The 19992-nt window shown below is 38.6% G+C and overlaps 1 protein-coding gene across 4 annotated transcripts in view; it reads left to right on the top strand.

Annotated features, from left to right (window-relative positions):
* The window catches only part of MTRR (5-methyltetrahydrofolate-homocysteine methyltransferase reductase), a 33590-nt gene that overhangs the window by 7833 nt on the left and 5765 nt on the right, over positions 1–19992 (top strand). For 3 of the 4 annotated variants that reach the window (XM_027681049.1, XM_027681070.1, XM_027681059.1), the window contains 9 exons: positions 437–590; positions 3484–3601; positions 4498–4870; positions 7740–7862; positions 11824–11977; positions 15447–15535; positions 17105–17285; positions 18819–18861; positions 19299–19485. In XM_027681049.1, coding sequence (XP_027536850.1) covers positions 437–590; positions 3484–3601; positions 4498–4870; positions 7740–7862; positions 11824–11977; positions 15447–15535; positions 17105–17285; positions 18819–18861; positions 19299–19485 — 1422 coding nt within the window. The remainder of the gene's footprint in view (positions 1–436; positions 591–3483; positions 3602–4497; positions 4871–7739; positions 7863–11823; positions 11978–15446; positions 15536–17104; positions 17286–18818; positions 18862–19298; positions 19486–19992) is intronic. The other variant, XM_027681079.1, reaches the window with a different exon arrangement.

The following is a 19992-nucleotide window of genomic DNA, read 5'->3' on the forward strand; positions in this document are numbered from 1 at the left end:
CTTTTTCCACTTGACAAATTAAATACCGTAGGGGTTGCATACTTAAGCTGCCTGAGTGCAGTTTTGAGGTATTCTTCATGTGTGTATTAGCCTGCTCAAAATGCTGCCATTTGACATTTGTTTATGGGATCATAGGATATTTCAGGTTGGAAGAGACTTCATGAGGCCATCTTGCAGCAAGGTCGGTTGAGGTCAGAGCAGGTTCCTCATGGCTTTACCCAATCTGGTCTTGAAAATTCCAAACAAGGTTATAAATTGCATCCCCAAAATGACTTGTAATTATTTTAAAGACTTTCTGTGGTTTAATATAGGTAAAATGAAATTAAATGTTTTTCTATGTACCTTTGGGAAGAGGAAGGGCGGAAGATAGATTATCTAAGGCCACAAATAGGTATCAAATGGCACCTGGTAATTTAACTTGTCCTATTGCTTGTAGTATAACCTGGAAACAGAAAAGGATCCTGTGGTTATTGTTATTTCCACTACTGGTACTGGAGACCCACCAGACACTGCCCGCAAGTTTGTAAAGAAAATTCAAGACTCAACCTTACCACCTGATCATTTCGCACATCTCCAGTATGGATTACTAGGTGATTTAGTATTTTCTATATTATTGCAGAACTTGTCTGTCAGTGAGTAATTTTTGTCTTTTTTACTTCTGAATAGGTTGGTTGGGTTTTTTTAAGTGCTTATAAAACATTAATTTTTAAAATATAAACACTTTTTTTGTGTAATGTCATCTATGAGCAATAAAGGAAAAATGTCGCAGAAATTATCTTAATGTAAGGTACTAATGTAATTTTTTATTGTTTAATTTTCTTTGCATAAAAAACATATGATGTAAAGTATTTATAAATGCTGAAGTTTTAATTTCATGTCAAATCTCTAGGAACTAGATTAGTTTACTTGACTGTGTGAGTCATTGGGCATTTTTCTATACAGAGGGAAAGGCAGTATAAAATGTTCTTAAAACCAAGGTTTTTAAGATCATCCCATCCCTTTAAATTTGCAGTAATATTTTAATTTTGAATGTCATATTTATCAAGAGAAGGAATGTAACATCGTCTTAAACATGGGTAAGCAAAATACAGATTTGGCAAAATGCATCTGATGTATCTTGAGCTGATGATAAGGTCAGTTTGTTGAGTTTTCAGATTGCATTTATAAACAAACTCCAGAAACATCTGTTTGAACCTAGGTTATTTTTATCTGACAAGTTTTAAGTTGATAGCTGGGAGTGAGGAAATTTCTAGGCATCCGGAGAGGAAGGTACTCACTAGAAGGAAATTTCTACTGGATACATAATGTGGAAGTCTGAAATATATGCATCGCAGTCATGTAGTGTTTTGAGATGTTGTGCTATTGCCTAGTTATACATTACAGTTTGTGAAATGGTTAGGTTTTTCATAGCTGACTAAATGCATATATGCATGTATGAAGATAAGCATTGTATTAATACTGACTTCTGTTGTAGCAGAAATTATAGTGTCTAAGTTATAACATGATTCAAGTCTAACAAGTTGTCAGTCTTAAAATACATTCATGGTAATGATTTCAGCTAGTCCAATGAAGTGTTTACTTGAGCAAGATCAGAAGTCCTCTTAAAAGAAAAAAAAGGCTGTTATAAGGAGAGAGGAATAGTCCATTATTAGGTGGCATCATGATTTAACCCCAGCCAGCAACCAGCTGCTCTCTCACTCCTCCTACCTGCTCTGTCGTGGGATGGGGCAGAGAATTGTGGGGGTAGAAGTGATAAAACTCATGGGTTGAGATACAGACAGTTTAATAAAGAAAGCAAAAGCTGCACACACGAGCAAAGCAAAACAAGGAATTTGTTTACCTTTTTCCATGTATAGACAGTATTTCAGCCATCTCCAGCAAAGCGGGGCTCCATCACGCATAGCAGTGATTTGGGAAAATAAACGCCTTCACTCCATATGTCCTTCTTCTCCTTCTTCTTCCCCCAGCTTTATATGCATGATGCCATATGGTATGGAATGTTCCTTTGGTCAGTTGGGGGTCACCTGTCATGGCTGTTTCCAGCTTGTGCACCCCCAACCTCTTTGCTGGTGGAGTGGGGTGAGAAGCAGAAAAGGCCTTGACTCTGTGTATAAGCACTGCTCAGCAATAGCTAAAACATCCCTGAGTTATCAACACTCTTTCCAGCACAAGTCCAAAACATGGCCTCATACTAGCTATGGCGAGGAAACCAGCACAAGTGGGAATAATAAGGATCTAGTGGTTTGGAATTGCACATGAGAAAGAGTCAGGCTGTGAAAAATTCTGACAGTGATAGCGAACCAGAGGTGTGGATTACTTACAGAATGTGTGAAGACTACCTAACCAGTGGTCTTTGGGATTGTTAGACAAGCATCTGTTAAGGATTATTGATCACTTTTAAGGTGGGTCAGTGTTTTAGTTGACCTCTTAAATCCTCCATGGACATACTTCCTGACTGACTGTTCAGCATCTTGTAACAGAACATCTTCACAATAGTTAAAGGGCAGAAAACCCAGTGCAGTTAAAATGAGATCTACAAAGAAATCTTAGATTCCCGAGGAGGAGGTTGTTGGACCAGATTCCTTCATTCAGATTTTCCTACTTTCTTATCAGTTGTATTATTTTTCATTTTTTGTGGTTCGTTACATTTTTCCTGTGAGAGGAATTTTGTGTTTTTTAAAAACCTCAAACTAAAGCAGCATTCTTCTAAAATGTGAAATACTGAAAGCAAAGTGTTTTCAGAATATTTCTCTGTCCTATATTTGTGATGGAGGAACCACTTTTTCAGCTGTATTTTGGGACAAACACAATTTTGTTTGAAGTTCATATATACGTAAGTATTTTTCCATGCAGCATCTGAATAATACAGTTACATACACAAGTGTTTATGTAATTATATCATAGAATCATAGAAGGCCCGTGTTGGAAGGGACCTTAAAGATCATCTAGTTCCAAGTCTCCTGCCACGGACAGGGACAGCTTTAACTAGATCAGATTGCTCAGAGCTCCATGCAACCTGGCCTTGAACACTTCCAGGGATGGGGCATCTACAGCTTCCCTGGGCAACCTGTTCCAGGGCCTCACCACCCTCACAGTAAAGAATTTCTTCCTAATATCTAATCTAAACCTATTTGCTTTCAGTTTGAAACCATTCCCCCTTTCCTATCACTTCATGCCCTTTAAATCTTCTCTCTCTCCATCTTTCCTGTAGGCTCCCTTCAGGTACTGGAAGGCCGCAATTAGGTCATCCCAAAGCCTTCTCTTTTCTAGGCTGAACGGTCCCAATTCTCTCAGCCTTTCTTCATTGGAGAGGTGCTCCATCCCTCTAATCAACTTGATGACCCTCCTCTGATATGTCGTTCCAACATATCAGATTCTTCTATTTGCTTGCAAGAAAATCCTGTATTATCTTTGCAGATCTTTGTCTGCGTAGCCTGAGTGACTGCCTAATTGACATGATTCCTCTTTCCTTGAATTTCCTAGGTCTGGGAGATTCAGAGTACATGTTCTTTTGTAATGGTGGAAAGACAGTAGACCGACGACTTCAAGAACTTGGTGCCCAGCACTTCTATGACACAGGATTAGCAGATGATTGTGTAGGGTAAGAGCTGAATGAGTTTGGATTTTATTCAAGATGCAATATTTGCACGTGTTTTTGGCTAAGTGTTCTGAACCATTTGAAATCTGTTAAACCTGGATACTTAGCACCTCATAGGAATGAGTTCCACCCGAGCACAGTATGCCTTTTCAATCTCAACTGTTATTAAGTAAAACTATTTTTAAAGTGTGAACAAACATTTGTAATACCTGGAAAAATAGAGAATATTTAGCAGTTTTAGAAATTATGTGGTTCAGACTAAGTGGAGGGATTATAGATGTAGTCTGTTTTTTCTCTTTTTTTTGGCGGGAGGATGACTGTAGAGGAATTATGTAACAAGATTTTTTTGTTTGCTGTAGAGGAATTACGTAAGAAAACAACTCCCTCACTGTTCTGCTGCTCTTTCTGGCCAGTAGGCTGCAGTCTTGTCTTAGTTATTTTGAACTGCAGCTTATATTGGTTCTGTGCATGCTGATGGAAGGCAGTTGAACAGAACATTTTCATAACCATAAAACTTATATCTTGTGTTCTAAAATAATAAAAATGGACCATTAGTATAAGCTATTGATGTTGCTGTAGCACAATGAAAAGTTGCATATTCTGGTACCGTTCCTTCAAGTTCCTGTCATAAAGTTCAGCATATGAAAATAAAAATGAGAAACTGGAAGAAGAGTGAGGCTGTTATACATTTTAGACTCCATAAATTTACATAGCGATAGCCACTAAATAATTTTTTTAAACAAAGAAATAATCTTGATAATAGCCACAGTTATATATTAAAATCGAAAGTTAACAATGTTTTTAGTTTTTGTTGTCTTTTCACTATTTCTAAATTAACAGTCCAGAAAGTCATAATAATTTATCCATGCATTTCTTCTTTTTTTTGCCTCCATTCCCAGTTTGGAATTAGTGGTTGATCCTTGGATTGATGGACTTTGGCTTGCTCTCAAGGAAGCATTGCTATTGCAGAAAGAGAAAGAAGGCATGAACAATGTTGTTGAGGCTGTTACTAGCTCTCTCTCTCCAGCTCCACATGTTGTGCATGAACTGAACTTAAGCTCTGAAGTACAGAACTTGAAGCTAGAAGATGAGGGAGCAAAGAGTTCTGATGTTCTATCACAGAAAGTGGATGACATTAATCTTGTGGCTCCAGCTAGAAACACCGAACCTTCACTTGCTAATTCCATCCCTCCTCTCTCCCAGTCTGCTCTTAATATTCCTGCCCTGCCACCAGAATACATAGAGGTGCAGTTTCAAGGCACCCATGGTGAGGTAAGGACTTCACTTTGAGTGGTAAAAGCTTCCAGCTCTTGTAGGAGTATGAGTGTATACTCCTACATACAGCTCAAAAGGGAAGTGAATACTTACATGAAGGAGATATGTCCCCAGGTACAGGAGGTTTTTGAATTTTAAGTGAAAGGCCCATTTATACTGTGAAAATGTAGTTTCCACTATATGAGTTATGAACACTTATGTCAAGATAAAATTTAGCTAAATAGTAATTTGGCATTGCACTGTCAGAAAGGCAAGAATTCAGATCCTCAGTGGCTTATGTTATGCTGATGAAGACATCTTCCTGTAGTAAGGAGTACAGTACAGTTTCTGTTCGATTTTTAGTACTTTCAGAATGCATTAAGAGGCTCTAAATTACTCAAAGTCTTCCTGCATACTTACCAACAGAGAAACTTGGCCATTGTAAAAATATGATCATAATTTTACTATTGGAAATGGAAGATGAACTGTAGATCAAAAACCAGTATGCTTTTCCTATGAAACCATGTTAAACAAAGACCTACTGTACAAAAGGAAGATTTAGCATGAGCTGGGAATTATATCCTGTTGTCAAGCATGACTCAGACTTTTCTGAGTGCCTGCAAAGGGCAGATGTTCCAGTTATCTGTGCAAGGAAGCAGTGAAGTCTGGTTGCTCTTTAAATGACTGGGAATCAGGAGCTGAGTGCGGTAGCACAGCCAGCACCATCCTGCAATACCCAAGCAATGCAAACCAGGAGGTTGCAGCCAGGATCAGCCAAGAATGCAAATCATCAGGCAAGTTTGTGGGAATGAGGCAGGTCTGGGGCCAACCCAAGAATTTGATCTGGTCTCAAGATCCAGGCCTGGATCAACAGGATCTGTGTCCAGTGATACCTATGGTTGTGACTGAGCTGCTGAATCAGCACTCTTGTAATGTAGCTCAGATAGGGGCTGAAGACCCAGGACTGAGCTGAGATGGGGTTCCTGGGCCCAGTCCTCTAATGTGGCTGCTCATTGAGAGTGTTAATGGTAACGCTGAGAGAATCACTTAGACTAACTAATAGAATTAGAGTGTATGGATTTAAACACTGGATAATTTTGCTTTTTTTATAAACCTCATTTTGTGGTTGATGTTGCTCAGGTTGTTGAATATAATAATCCTAGTTAAATTTTTGGAGATTTATGATTTAGAGGTATTTGTCAATTAAAGACTAATAGTTGAGTTGAAAGTGGTGCTACAGTGCTTAAAAGAGCCCATTTTCTTAAAGTCCGCATATATTCAGACTGATCTCTGAAATAATTCATCAGGTTCTAATATTGATGCCTAAATTTTCTGTAAGTAGAAAAAAGTAAATTTTGCTTTTGAATAGCAGATGGAAAAAACTGAATCTGCTAGTCTGGAATTCAGTGGCAGATTAAAGATTATAGTCCAGATTTCACGTATAAAGCTGGATGGTTGTCTTGAGCCTTGGAAAGAATCAAATACATGTTTGGGTTTTTTAGTTTTGGCACTATTTTGACACAGTTGGCTGGATCTTGCCAACAACTAGGTTCCCTATAGGGTCTTGTTTGGTTTTGCAGGTATGAAACAATGCAAGTCCTTTCTTGTTACATCACGTTGGAACAGGCATGGGTATTTTTTGCCAAGCACAGCTGAAGTAGGTGTGTTTTGAAATGCATCAACTTGAGTTTTGGATATCTCTAAAGAGAGGCTCCCTGTCATTTAAAGAAGGCTGGGTACCCGATCTCTCTAGTTACTTATACGATCTGTGTTTTGGGCTGTTGAATCTCAGGGTTGAATTAACAAGCTGCTGCTTATTAATACCAGAGCAGTAACAGGCTTAAGCATTTGTGGCTAGTGTAAGATAATACAGTTTAGCTTAAATCTTGATTTCATTATGCCTTGAACTTGATTTGGAGGGAATACAAATGTAGACAATTACTGCAGTCCAGCTGATGCACAATGACTTGATTATGGCCCAGGCCATTAATCACCATTTCAAAATTTTAAGAGAATAAAAAAACTTCCAGCTGTTGTCTTAAGTGATTCTCTTGTCTTCTTTTTTTAAATAGGAAATCTTCAGATTAACAAATGTTCTCTTGTTGGTAGAATATTTCCTTTACATTTCACAGAATATTGTTATGGACATATGGTATCTTTCCCACCTCTTCTTTTTTGTCAGCATTGATGTCAAGTGAAACTTGCTGACTATAGTGATGGAGAAATGAGGGCTGTAGTCTGATCTTCAAGTGACAGCCTTTGACAGATGTGATCTGAAATTATTCTTGGTGCGCATTTGCAGTTCTTGGGGCACATTTTTACCTGTGTAGAAATGTCATGGTATAACATGATGCTGATTTGTAGTGTGGGGTTTGCTGATTAGCTCTAAATTTAAGTCCTCTTATAAGTTGCCCATAATAATAGCCCCATATTGACCCCAAAGTCTTAGGCTGTGAATCTGCAGTGATGTAGCTTCTGTTCTTACTTTTTGTGTTCATTCTATACACCTGGTAATCCTTTAATTAGGCAGGAGTTTTCTGGGGTTTAACATAAATGCCATTCTCTAATTGGCTATTTTCAGGGCAGCTCGTGAAAAATGAAACAGCTAGCTGCATTTGATAATAAAGTAGGCCCATTAGACTGTTCAAGCCTACTAACTTTTTATAATTGAATATATATATGTTGCTGCTTAGGTGCAATTTGTAAAAATGAAGAGCAAAACACTCTATGAATACAGAAGATTCGTGTTTTTCCTCATCGTTTTGAGTTGTTTTCCAAGATTGTTTAAAAAAAAAACCTGTATCAACACTAATTCCTGTATGTCATACTAAGCTGTCATTCAGCTGATTTGCATTTTTAGTGTAAGTTTTTGTATCTTCTTTTTCAGAATCCACATCTGTCCTCACTTGTCTCGGAGGAAACAACCTTTGAAGTGCCAGTTACAAAAGCAGTTCAGCTCACTAGAGAAGATGCAATAAAAACCACTTTGCTCTTAGAACTTGATATTTCAGTAAGTTAGTGATGGCTTTTTCTTTAGTGGGTGAAAATAAAGGGTGAAAAGCATGTGTGTTATATATAATAACTAGAGGGGAAAATTATTTATTCGACTGTTTAAAAAGAAAAAATAATTCCCCATATAATAAGATGTTAGCTTGCACTGATCTATTTTGTAAATGTGAAGTTTGATTTATTCACTGAAAAATAGGACTTCCTGGAAGTCAAAACAGAAATAAGGTGTCAAATTAATTTCTTTGTTGTTCCATGGATAATGTACTGACTGAAATAGCATTTTGAAGGGAATTTGCAGTGGATATAGGTGATCAGGGAATGTTGAAAATGAATAATGTTTCAGTTTATAAGTATACAACTTGAAGAATATTCAGAAACTGTTGTAAATTGTGACTGTTACTTGTGATGGATAATCTACACAAGTAGTCATCATCATCATCATGGCTAGGCTTCGCGAACGAAGATTTGGGAAGAGCTCTACCCACTTTTCTTGCAAGCGCGTTGGTGGCTAAAAAGGCCAATATGAGAAAGGCATGTCCGGTTGCAAAAGACACAGCAGAAAGACTCCTTAGATGGTATATTCTGCAAGGCTCGATTCTTTCTGCGTTGTCTTTTCTCCTGAAGGGTGATCCTGCATGCTTTCTCAAAAGCATCAGCCGCGTTATAAATGGTTTGTCTCCAGGCCACCTGATTGGAGGCCAGAGTGGACCAGTTATGTTGATCAATATGCCCGAGGCTGAGTTGTTGTTTCAGGGAGTCCTTGTATCTTTTCTTTGGGGCTCCTCTCTTGCGGCAGCCAGTGGCAAGTTCACCATAAAGCAGGATCTCAGGGAGGCGGTGGTCCTTCATCCTGGAGATGTGCCCTGCCCAGCGCAGCTGTGTTCTCAGTAGCATGGCCTCAATACTTGTGATTGCTGCCTGTTCGAGAACAGATGTATTGGTCACATAATCTGACCAGTGGATGTTTAGGATTGTACGGAGGCAGCATTGATGGAAGCGTTCTAGGAGACGCAGGTGATGGCGGTAGATGACCCATGATTCGGAACCATATAAAAGAGTAGACAGCACTATGGCTCTGTAAACACTGATCTTGGTACTTTTCTTCAAGTGTTTATTACGCCATACTCTTTTGTGGAGTTTTCCGAAAGCACTATATGGCTTTGCTAACCTGTTGTCTATCTCCCCGTCAATCTTACCATCCGAGGAGATGAGGCTGCCTAGGTAATTAAACTGTTGGACTGATTTGAGTTCTGACTGGCCGATGGTGATGTGGGGATGATGGAGGACTTCCTGAGGTGCAGGTTGATGGAGAACTTCAGTCTTCTTTAAACTGACTTCCAGCCCAAAGAGCTCAGTGGCATCTGCAAAGCAGGATGCTAGACGTTGCAGGGCTGCTTCTGTATGTGCAACAAGGGCAGCGTCATCAGCGTAGAGCAGCTCCCAGACAAGATGGTTTAAGGTCTTGATGTGGGCCTTCAGTCGCCTTAGGTTGAATAGGCTTCTATCAGTACGATATCGAATGTAGATACCATCCTGATCATCGAGGTCTGCCGTGGCCCTTTGGAGCTTTATGCTGAAAAAGACTGTGAATAGGGTAGGAGCGAGAACGCAGCCTTGTTTCACACCATTCTTTGTTAGAAAGGGCTCAGAAAGTGCTTTGCCATATCTGACTTGGCCGTGCTGATCCTCATGAAGAGAGATGATCATTTTAAGGAACTTGAAGGGACAACCTAAACGTTCCAAAATCTGCCAAAGACCTTTTCTGCTCACAGTATCGAAAGCCTTGGTGAGGTTGACAAATGTTACATAGAGACCTTTGTTCTGTTCCCTACACTTCTCTTGCAGTTGTCTGAGAACAAATATCATGTCTGTGGTGCTCCTGTTGGCTCTGAAACCACACTGACTTTCAGGTAGAATTCCTTCTGCTATAGTGGGTATTAGTCTGTTCAAGAGTATTTTTGCCAGGATTTTGCCAACAATGGAGAGCAGAGTAATACCACGGTAATTTGAGCAGTCTGATTTAGTACCTTTCTTCTTATACAAGGTGATGATAACTGCATCACGAAGGTCTGAAGGTAGTTCGCCTAGTTCCCAACAGCGCACCACAAGCTCATGAAATTTAGCATGGAGTGCAAGGTCCCCATGTTTCCAGACTTCAGGTGGAATTCCATCAACCCCAGCTGCCTTGCCGATTTTCACCTGCTGTATGGCCTTGAGGGTTTCTCCTAAAGTGGGGGCAGTATCCAATTTGTATTTCACCGGTTGTTGTGTGATGGACTGAATTGCTGAGTCTTGGACTACATGGTTGGTACTGAAAAGAGTCTGAAAATGTTCAGACCATCTATTCAGAATGGAGGTTTTATCTGTCAGAAGCGTTTGACCATCTGCACTGAGTAGTGGGCTTTGGACTTGGTATGTAGGCCCGTATGCTGTTTTCAGGGCCTCATAGAATCCTTTGTGATCCCCTGTATCTGCACATAGTTGAGTTTTTGCAGCAAGATCAGTCCACCACTTGTTCTGGATGTCACGGAGTTTCTGTTGGAGCTTGCTGCATGCAAGGCGAAAGGCTATTTTTCTAGCGTGACAGGATGGCAGTGCAAGGTGTGCTTGGTGGGCAGTTCTCTTCTTCCTCAGCAAGTCCTGGATTTCTTGATTATTTTCATCAAACCAGTCCTTGTTCTTCTTGAGGGAGAACCCTAAGGATTCTTCAGAGGATTGCAGGATGCTGCATTTAATATGATGCCAAAACACAAGTAGTAATTTCACTGGTATTATAGAAATTGTTAGCTCTTGAGAACTATTTCTGCCTCTGGCATTGATTTTCTCTGACTTGTTAGCATGCTGCTCAAACTGTCAACCTCAGTTACCCTCAGTTAAAAACTAGTTTAGTTTATTTAATGAAGATCATACTTTATATACCGGTTTGAAGATGAAAAGCAGTCAGAGAGTGGTCAATATTACTTTATAAGAAATCTTTAAAAGGAAAGTATGTTGCTTTTGAGTGGTTTCCCAAATTTGTAGAATATTGCTTTTGGGATAGTCTGATTTTTGGCAGTAACTTTTAATGGATTCTCTTTGCCTAATCTGTATCAATATATGTGGTACATCTTTAAATTCCAGTTATAAACAGAGTCTGTTAAGTTTTCAGCAACTGATTATTTGAGCAACAGATTTTTTTGCATATATTTGTACGTGTAGGTGCATTCTGTCATCAGCACCCACTGGAAATGTAAGCATTTTTTTGCCTTTTTCACCTAACATTCTTAACAGTCTATGTCTGCAGGTCACCTCACCTGATGCACAAGGGAAACATAATGATGCAAGTATAATTCTGTACGTTCCTTTAACAGGCAGAAGCTTGAGTAGGGTTTCGGCACTTGCACATGACAATCTCAGGCAACTAAGTAGAATCTAGGTCTTAAGACCTAAAGATTTGAATTTTCACTGTGCTCATGTCATGCTATTTTTCTTTTTCCTCCAGAAAATAAAAGCAGCTGGGGCAATTTCAGGTACAGTTCATCAAATAGTTTAACCAGCAAATTTTCTTTTAGTGATAGTTTATCTCTATAAAAAGTTTCATTAATTATGAGGACTTCATTTCTCTGCTCTTCTCAAACCAGAAAACAAGATACATCAGTAATTAATGGTCTGGACTGATTATATAACACATCCTCTTAATACGTATTTATTTTCCTTCTGCTTAGGCTGCTCAGCAGTTCTCATTAAAGAGCATCCAAATATTTAAACTAGATAAGGAAAGATTTTTCTAATTAGTAAGGTTAAGCCTGGAAAGAAAACATGACTATTTAATTTCTGATGCACTCCAAAGAGTGAAGTGTTAGTACAGAGTAAAAGAACTTAATGAGAGTACAATAGTAGGAAGACTGTTGTCAGGAATGGGAATGCTGTTAGCCTTGGTTTGTGATACGATTTAATCGAAAGGATTTCTTGTTTTAAAACAGGATACAGTCTTTGACTATCAACCTGGAGATGCCTTCTATGTAATATGTCCCAACAATGCCAACGAGGTGGAAAAGCTTCTTCAGTTCTTGGGACTTTCTGAAAAAGGAGATGACTTCGTTTGTGTAAAGGTTAAGCAGGGCACTAAAAAGAAAGGTATGGTGCAATGCAGTGGTCACGGACCAGGGCTACTTTCTGTGTTCGTAGTAGCTAGTATGCATAGTTTCAAACGTTTTTACTTTTAGTGTTGGAACACAGCTGTCATTTCATGGAGGCATGTTGGAAGTCACAGCGATGTGTTAAAAAAAGAGAGGATACATAAGCATGCTGCTGCTGGTTTTGCTATAGATGAGTTAGCTACTGACTGGGAACTTCAGCCTGAAATTGGCGTTCATCCATCATATTCTTACTCTGTGCTCCTTTACGTTTATGGATGAGGCTTTAATCACATAACCTTACAATCCCCCACTTGAAAGTAAAATCTCCTTGCACAGTGCTTCATATCAATCTGTTTTGCATCCTAAGAGGGCCGCACTCCTGAAGTAGAAACATTAGTGCTGTTGCAAGGTCCCTTTTAAGGGGCCATTAAGTCCATGTGATCTGTTCCACTGAGTCTTATGATCCCATGCTTGAGTGGCTGCAGGTTCAAGGTATGCCTGTGGACCTGTGCGAATTACTCCATTCTTGCACTGCAATTGGTGTCTTAATGGTGCTGCTGAGTTGTGCCTTTATTTCCACAGGATGGATTAGGGCTCTTTGTTGTTCTGGTCTGTATGTAAAGCAGTTCTCATGGTGAGATTCCCTTTGTTGTTAAGGACAACACAAGCTGTCCATTAAGTATGAGATGTAAATAGGCCCATTTCTTGGAATTCACAAGTAACAGGAGTAATTTCTTAATGCGGTGAGTTCATGTGACAGGTCATGTTGGAACATATCATATGGGATATCCAGATGCAGCTGATCTTATCCTTGACCCCCACGCCACTAACTAACCTCTGCTGGGCAGGGTCAGAAGTTAGATTTGGTGCAGGGCCAGTGTGAGTTTCAGCTTGGTCCCTGCACTGGGAATAAGCCCTGCGTCTGCAGGGCTGGTCTAGCTGTTATCCAGCTCCACTGTGATAAACCCTTTCCCTTGGCACCTCCCTCTTGGGGAACCCCATCATCCTTGTTCCTCTGGAATATACACTCTCCAAACACACCAGCTTCCCTCCCCGCTCCCACCAAAGGTCCTAGAAAGGTCTCAGCTTTTTAACAATCTGCATTTGGATCAGAATTGGTCCTGAGCACCCTCAAGCTCAAGGCAGTGTCACCTCATCCAGGGCCCAACAACTGTGCACAGACAAGCAACCATAGACTGGGTGGTGTGGGGGATTTCTCAGGTATGCTGCTTCTGCTGTTTACACTATTTACAGATTTTACAGAATCAAGCACATTAACAAAGGAAGCAATTAAAAGGGAGGGATATAGCAAAGGAGGAGTTAATGGAGACCAAAAAGCATCAGATTTTCATAGGAAGGTGGGCTTAAAATTTTTTTCCTCCTAAAGGCCGATAGGATTTTCTGTGCAAATCAGAACACTGCTAAAAGCTGCATAAAACACAACTCTCTCTGTAAGGTAAAGACAGTGTCAATAGCATGTTTAAAATGAAGGTCTCCTTGAATAGGCACGGAGAGGTATTCTCTCCTTCTTGCCTACAGTAGTTTCCTTTTTTCTGCTATGCAGCTGTTGCAGGAAGGATGTAAAGCTGCCCTAACAGGGCACTTTGAGTTCATCAGTGTCAGAGCAGTTTCCATGTGGAACTGAGTCCATATAGCCAAGTGAGCATAGCTTAACCTCTTGATTATTCTCGTATATAAAAAAAACTGTCCTTCCAAGACAAAGTTGGTCAAATAATTGAGTGAAACTTGGAATATCAGTGCTCTCATCCTATGTGTAAACCCAGATAATTATATCTCTGGCTGCCTGACATAGCACTAATCAGGGAAAAAAGGTGAAATTGTGTTGTTTATACACCATTTTTCAGTATCTTATATGTAAAATGGCATGCCTGTTTGTGAATCGTAATGGGTGATAATGGAAAGGAAGATCATAACACTGGATTGCAGCACAGAAAATCAAAGTTCCTGGTTCTGCTCTTGAATTTTCTGTGTGACCCAGAGCAATTCATTCTTTGGTACTGTGCTGATGAACAGAGACTCATTAAGTTGCTATAACTTAATTACTTGCTGCTACCAATCTGATCCAAAGAATTCAGCTGTTCCTAGCAATTTTCCAGGGTTCTTTTCCTTTTGAGATGGTTATCCTTTAATTTTATTCACATTTGGGAGAAATTTGTAATAGTTACTACAAACTAAATGAAGAGACCTGAAAAACGTGGGAGAAGAGCTTGAACAGCATGCTGTGCCTCTGTTGCATCTTTAAGATTTACCAGGGATGCCACTGAATTTTGTTTACCACCTCTCTATGTTCAGTCTATCTGATGAAGTAGATGAGATAAGTTGAGAGGAAAAAACAGAAATTATTTGAAGTTTGGTACAAAGTCTGTTGTTTAAATACTGGATTTCTTTAGTTGTTTTTTTATTTCATGTACCAGCATCCTAGGAAGAGGATGAATTATGTCTTGTAGCATGCTGTCAGCATGTTCAAGAAAAGGAATTGTATACAAATATGAAAACAAACACTTCTTTCCTGCATTATATTTATGCCAATCCTCTTCCAAAAGTAAATTTTGTTCTTCGTATCAAGAGTTCAGTCAAGTAATGCTGTAACGAAGAGGTAATTTAGCAAGTTATATAGTTGTGTTCTTAGAGCAAAAATTCTGTAGTATTAAAGGGCTCTTGAGCATGAAAAAAAGCATAGAACAATTAGTAGCTAACTGTCAAGAGTAACATGTGAGTTGGGTCTATAAGAAAGCAATTTGGGAGCTACAGAGCTTATTAATTAAAGGGGGGTTTTGTCACATAAATGCTCTTATATTGCTTTTGGAGTTAACTTGGAATAGCTGTGTTAGCATGACATGCAATGAGGCTGATAAGCCTGGCTGACACCATGAAGGGATAAATGGAATGTCACTGTACCTCCTTTCCAGAAATGGAACCTGTAGAGAGTAGAGGAGGGATTATTTGCTTGTACAGAAACCCTTTGGATATGCTGAGCCTCAAGCTCCAGTGTGGCATTAGCTGGGTACACCTTTGAATGGCTAATTAGAAAGCTTCAGCATGTTTTGGTTTTCAGGAGTGCTTATTGATGGAGGGGGAAAAATGTGGAAGTTCCTTTTCCTGGTAGTTATTCCACTGAATTTCTTCAAGGTGGAAAGTAGAAACAAAGCCTGGAGTGGTTTAGCAATGAAATTTAATTGAACACCCTGTAGTATTCTCCTCTTTTTGTTTTCTGCTTTCCTAACTAGTTTTGACTTTTCATTGGAACACTGTCATTGATACTTCATTAGAACACTGTCTTGTTCTTTAGCTTATAATTTCCACCAACCAGCTGGGGCTTAAACATACAGAATGAAATGCAGTTTAGCTCTCATATTTCCTGAAGAAATAAGCACTCTGTGATTCCATTTTTTAATATTAATAGATGCACATTTTGCTTTGTTTTTTTTTTCCTCCCACTGAACTAGGAGCATCTCGTCCACAGCACATCCCTGAAAGAAGCACTCTGAAATTCATTCTAACCTGGTGTCTGGAAATAAGAGCAGTTCCCAAAAAGGTGTTTATATGTTTGTTCTTTTAAAGAGAAATTTTTTAGTAATTTTATGCTTTATGGGCTCTTACAGATCTGTCCTTGCTTTGCTTCATGTGTGACTACTATGTTTCTTGATGAATAAGGATTATCAGTTTTTATGCTGCTGTTTGTACTTTATTCTGAGTCACTTCTGGTGCTTTTCTGGCAAACATTCCTGTTCTGCAGTACCTTGATTCATAACTAGTCTGGAAGTAAGTAGAAAAGTATTAGATAATTTGGTGCCAGGTAACTGGAAGGCTGACTGAACCTGGCCCCTTAGTCATTTTAGAGAAATCATTCTTCTAATCAGAGGAAGCCATATCTGTCAAGTTCTGTCACTAAGAAGACACATATTGCTATATGCAAATATAATAGTGTCCTTTAAATTATTTTAAAGCTTTTCTTTAGCATTGCAGTAACCTAGCATAATTGAAAGAAAGATTTTGCTTGTGTAGTATTTATACTCACAACATGTAAATATTATTTTCCTTTCATTCTGTGCATGTAAAAACTGAAAGCTTGCCAACTGGAAAAGCAAGTGTATTTCTGGTCTTGTCAAAACACATTTCTAAGATAACTTTGTATGAAGGATGAAGCTAAATGGTTGTGTTTGTTGGGTCTCTGAGGGAAATCAGTTTTCAGAAGGACCTTTTTATTCAATTTAGTGGATTTTGCAGCAGAAGAGAATCTTCCAGTTGTTTCAGCCTTTTCAAAACCTCATTTAACAGTTCTGAAAATTTGTCTCAACAATGAGAGTAGGCAGAGAGTGTTGGCTGGGGAATATGGCCAAAGCCAGTTTTGCTGTATTAACTGTTCAGCCTAAAATGTACTTTACGTAACTCCATTCTCAAAACTTTTGTCTGGAAGCTCAGTGGTTGAGTGCACTCACATTACTTTCCAAGTATTTTTTTATGTAGTACATGTCATCTGATTGCGTTTGGTGTTTTGGATCACTTTTCTTTTATGCACTGTGTCTATTTCCACCTTTCTTTTTGGAAAAAAACTTTTAACTATGTACATCTGATTTTTGCTTTATCTTTTAATGCTCAATTCAATTTTCTTTTAAGAAAAATTTACAGTACCATTATATACCGCAGCGACACTTACATGACTCATTAAATACCATACTTTATTTATAGTCGTACCTGTTCTAAGACTTTTTATTATTCGTTTCCTGGCTTTTGTAACTTAGCAAGTGGTGTTGTGTCTTAATTTAATTTGTGTTATGGAGCAGCCTAACTAAAGTGTAAATATGGGAATTAAGAAGGCCTTTCATAAATTTGGACTTTTTTAGGGAATGGCTTGTGCCTGTTTGTCTCTACCCTGCTCAGGCTAAGTAGGATTTTCTGCTAACTTGTCCCAGACTTTAGAAGAGCAGTCAAAAAAAAAAAAGGTAAATTTTTGATAGTAGGTGAAAGTGTGTGTTAGGAAATAAAATGTATTATCCATTAACCTGCTTCCTCTCCCCAGGAAACCCAAGTTTTTCCCAGTTTTGTGACCGTTTTTCCAAAAGGACAAGTTTTTTTACTCTTCACTCTTATTTTTTCCCTACAGGCATTTTTGCGAGCTCTTGTAGAATGTACCGGTGATGCAGGAGAAAAACGGAGGCTTCAAGAGCTTTGCAGCAGACAAGGAGCCTCTGATTACATGTGCTTTATTAGAGATTCTAATGTTTGCTTCCTGGATTTACTTTATGCTTTTCCAAGCTGCAGGCCTTCACTTAACCTGTTAATTGGTAAGCGACTGATTTAGATTTAATTAGATTTTGTTTCTGAAAATGCATGAGGCTAAATGTTCAATTTCCCGAGAAAGTGGAACAGTTCAGTTAACTGCTTTAGGAATATTATGCTTTCTATAGTGATCAAGCTGAAACTGTTGTTGGGGAACACAGCTCTCTTCTACAGTTTGTAGCCTTTGGCCTTTATTCTGCAAACACTTGGGTTCATACCTATGCTTTAATTGACTCTGGATTAGTCCTGTACATAAAAAATAACCATAAGGTGCCTGTGGGATTAGGGTCTTTACAGGTTAGTATATCAACTCCTTACAATTAAATAAGACCTGTTTTTACAACTCCTGATTTCTTTGCCTGCATGTTCTTTTCTTGCCCTTTTACCTGTTAAAACAGAATGGTTTTCCCAGTATATTTGGATTTACGTGATGTCTAACACATTCACTGTGTCACTGGGTTCCTGATGTAAAACATTGCAGGAGTGAGACTGCCAACTGTAACCATCTCATATACATCTGAAAATACTGGCAGTCATTTTCCAAATTGAAATTCAGAATTTCTTAATATGCTTCATAATATGAATCAAAGAAATTGCTTTATGTTCTTGCAGTCTTTTCCACACCTACCCCAAATTTCTCCTTCTTTGTACACTGTGGGGATTTCAAAAAGTAAATACAAGCTCTGTTTCACTTTGTACAAATACACAAATATTCACAGTGACAGCAAACACACTTAGCTTTTCAAAGGTGGTATGGAACGTGCTGTAGCAACTTAACTGAATAAAAGGAAATCTTGAAAGTTTTTGAAATGTGTTCCCCAAGGGAAATAATGTGCTGACTGGTTTAGCATCTTCTTTAAGTGATTTCACTGTACTGGCTGTTCTTAGCTGCCTAGCAACTATCATGTGTAGCAGAGCATCTTTAAAATATGCCAGGGTATCCATGTACTGGAAAAAGGGTAGTTCTGTTTATATACATACATATGTCGATATAAATCTGTGTGTGATGTATATAGAGGGTTTCCTGCTGAAAAAATGCTCAGTAAACTGTCTCTGTTGTTTTTTAGCTGAGATTTCAAAACTTCACGTAGATACTTGCAGTGGTTTGAAATTGAACTGGCACATCTGCTTCTAGGACATTATGTATAGGAAGCTTTCAGTCAAGCAATTCCTGTTGTGAAAGCTTTTGAGCTTATAGATGAAAGGTGGGGAAAATTAAATTTCAAGCTTCATCATACCTACTAGCTACTGGCATCTCTTTTATGCACCTTACAATTGTTTTTAATTGACCGAGAATCTCATAAAATAACTGTTGGAGCTTCACTGTATAGGATCTCTAATTAATGTTCTGCAAAGTCTAAACCCCATTTAAAATAGAGTTCAAGTCTTAATAGCTTATTTCTGAACCACAAACACTGAATGTTAATAGAGCAAAATTACAGTTAAATTAAAATATCTTATATTCTGATGTATTGTGAACACTCATGATATTTGCATTGGAGTGAATCAAATAAGTGATGCTTTTTTTTTTCCTACAGAACATCTTCCGAAATTACAAGCCAGATCCTATTCAGTGTCAAGGTAATGAAATATTCAAATTATGTCTAGTCAGTTTATTTTGATATTCTTTTTTTCTCATATGTGTTTGTGTACATTATAATCTAGAGAAGAGAGGAGTGAAGGATAAAACGTAATTGTGACCCTACTGCAAAAAACCATAATGTTTGACTATTTCAAACAACATTGTTTTGAATATCTGGCAAGGCTTTGGTGAAGTTCCCAAGAACAAGCTCACTCACACATGGATCTGGTAGGAATTTGGATTCCCTTCTGTAGACACTGGCCTCTGAGTCCAACCTTAAGACATTTTCTAGCTATATATAGATATTATGCGGTTAGCTGAACGCTGAGAATCTTGATTCAGTTGAAGTGGCTTGGGCTGCAAATGGACCCGCTGCAAGATTGTACAGCTGACTCTCAGGTTTTGGGTTGTTTTTTTAATATTTTTGTCTTCACAGTTCAAACTTATATCAGCCAGGAAAGCTGTGCTTTGTATTTAATATTGTGGAGTTCCCTGCCTGTCACGCTAGACCAATCTCACGGAAAGGAGTGTGTACAGGGTGGCTTGCTGAATTAGTTGCACCTCTACTGCACCCCAATAAAAACACTCTGGATACAAAAGGAGAAAGCTTTTCAACTGAAAAGGTATGGATATTAAAACTCATTGATTGTTAAATTTATGCATTTTTGAAACAACTGCAGGTTTCTCTGTTCACTGCTGTGATGTAATGCAGATGTTTTGGCAGGATACACCTTCATTTTGCAGTTCTGCCCTGCTTTTAAGTTTACCTTCCCCTCCGTACCATGTTTAGAACTTCATTGCTAAGTAGTAAACTTAAATTTTACTTATCTGTGCATACCTGAGTTGAGAAACTTCCCATTTTTGAAAGGACAGAGTTGTTTTCCACCCCATGGTAGTTCTAAGCACATCTTGGAGGATGTTTTCATGGACTAAACTACAACTGTGCGATTAAATGGTTATGACTGTATTGTAAGAGAGAGGCACATGGATTGCAGATATATGTGGAATAACAGTACAGAATAGATGAGTGTGATCTTATGCAAAAATACTGTAGATTAATTGAATACACTTTGCAATATAAATGTGTTTACCATTTGCACTCTGTTTTAGAAGAATGACCAGTTTGGGAT

The sequence above is a fragment of the Neopelma chrysocephalum genome, unplaced genomic scaffold (genome assembly GCF_003984885.1).
Source record: "Neopelma chrysocephalum unplaced genomic scaffold, ASM398488v2 Primary Assembly neopelma1_22b, whole genome shotgun sequence".
In the NCBI taxonomy this organism is placed as follows: domain Eukaryota; kingdom Metazoa; phylum Chordata; class Aves; order Passeriformes; family Pipridae; genus Neopelma; species Neopelma chrysocephalum.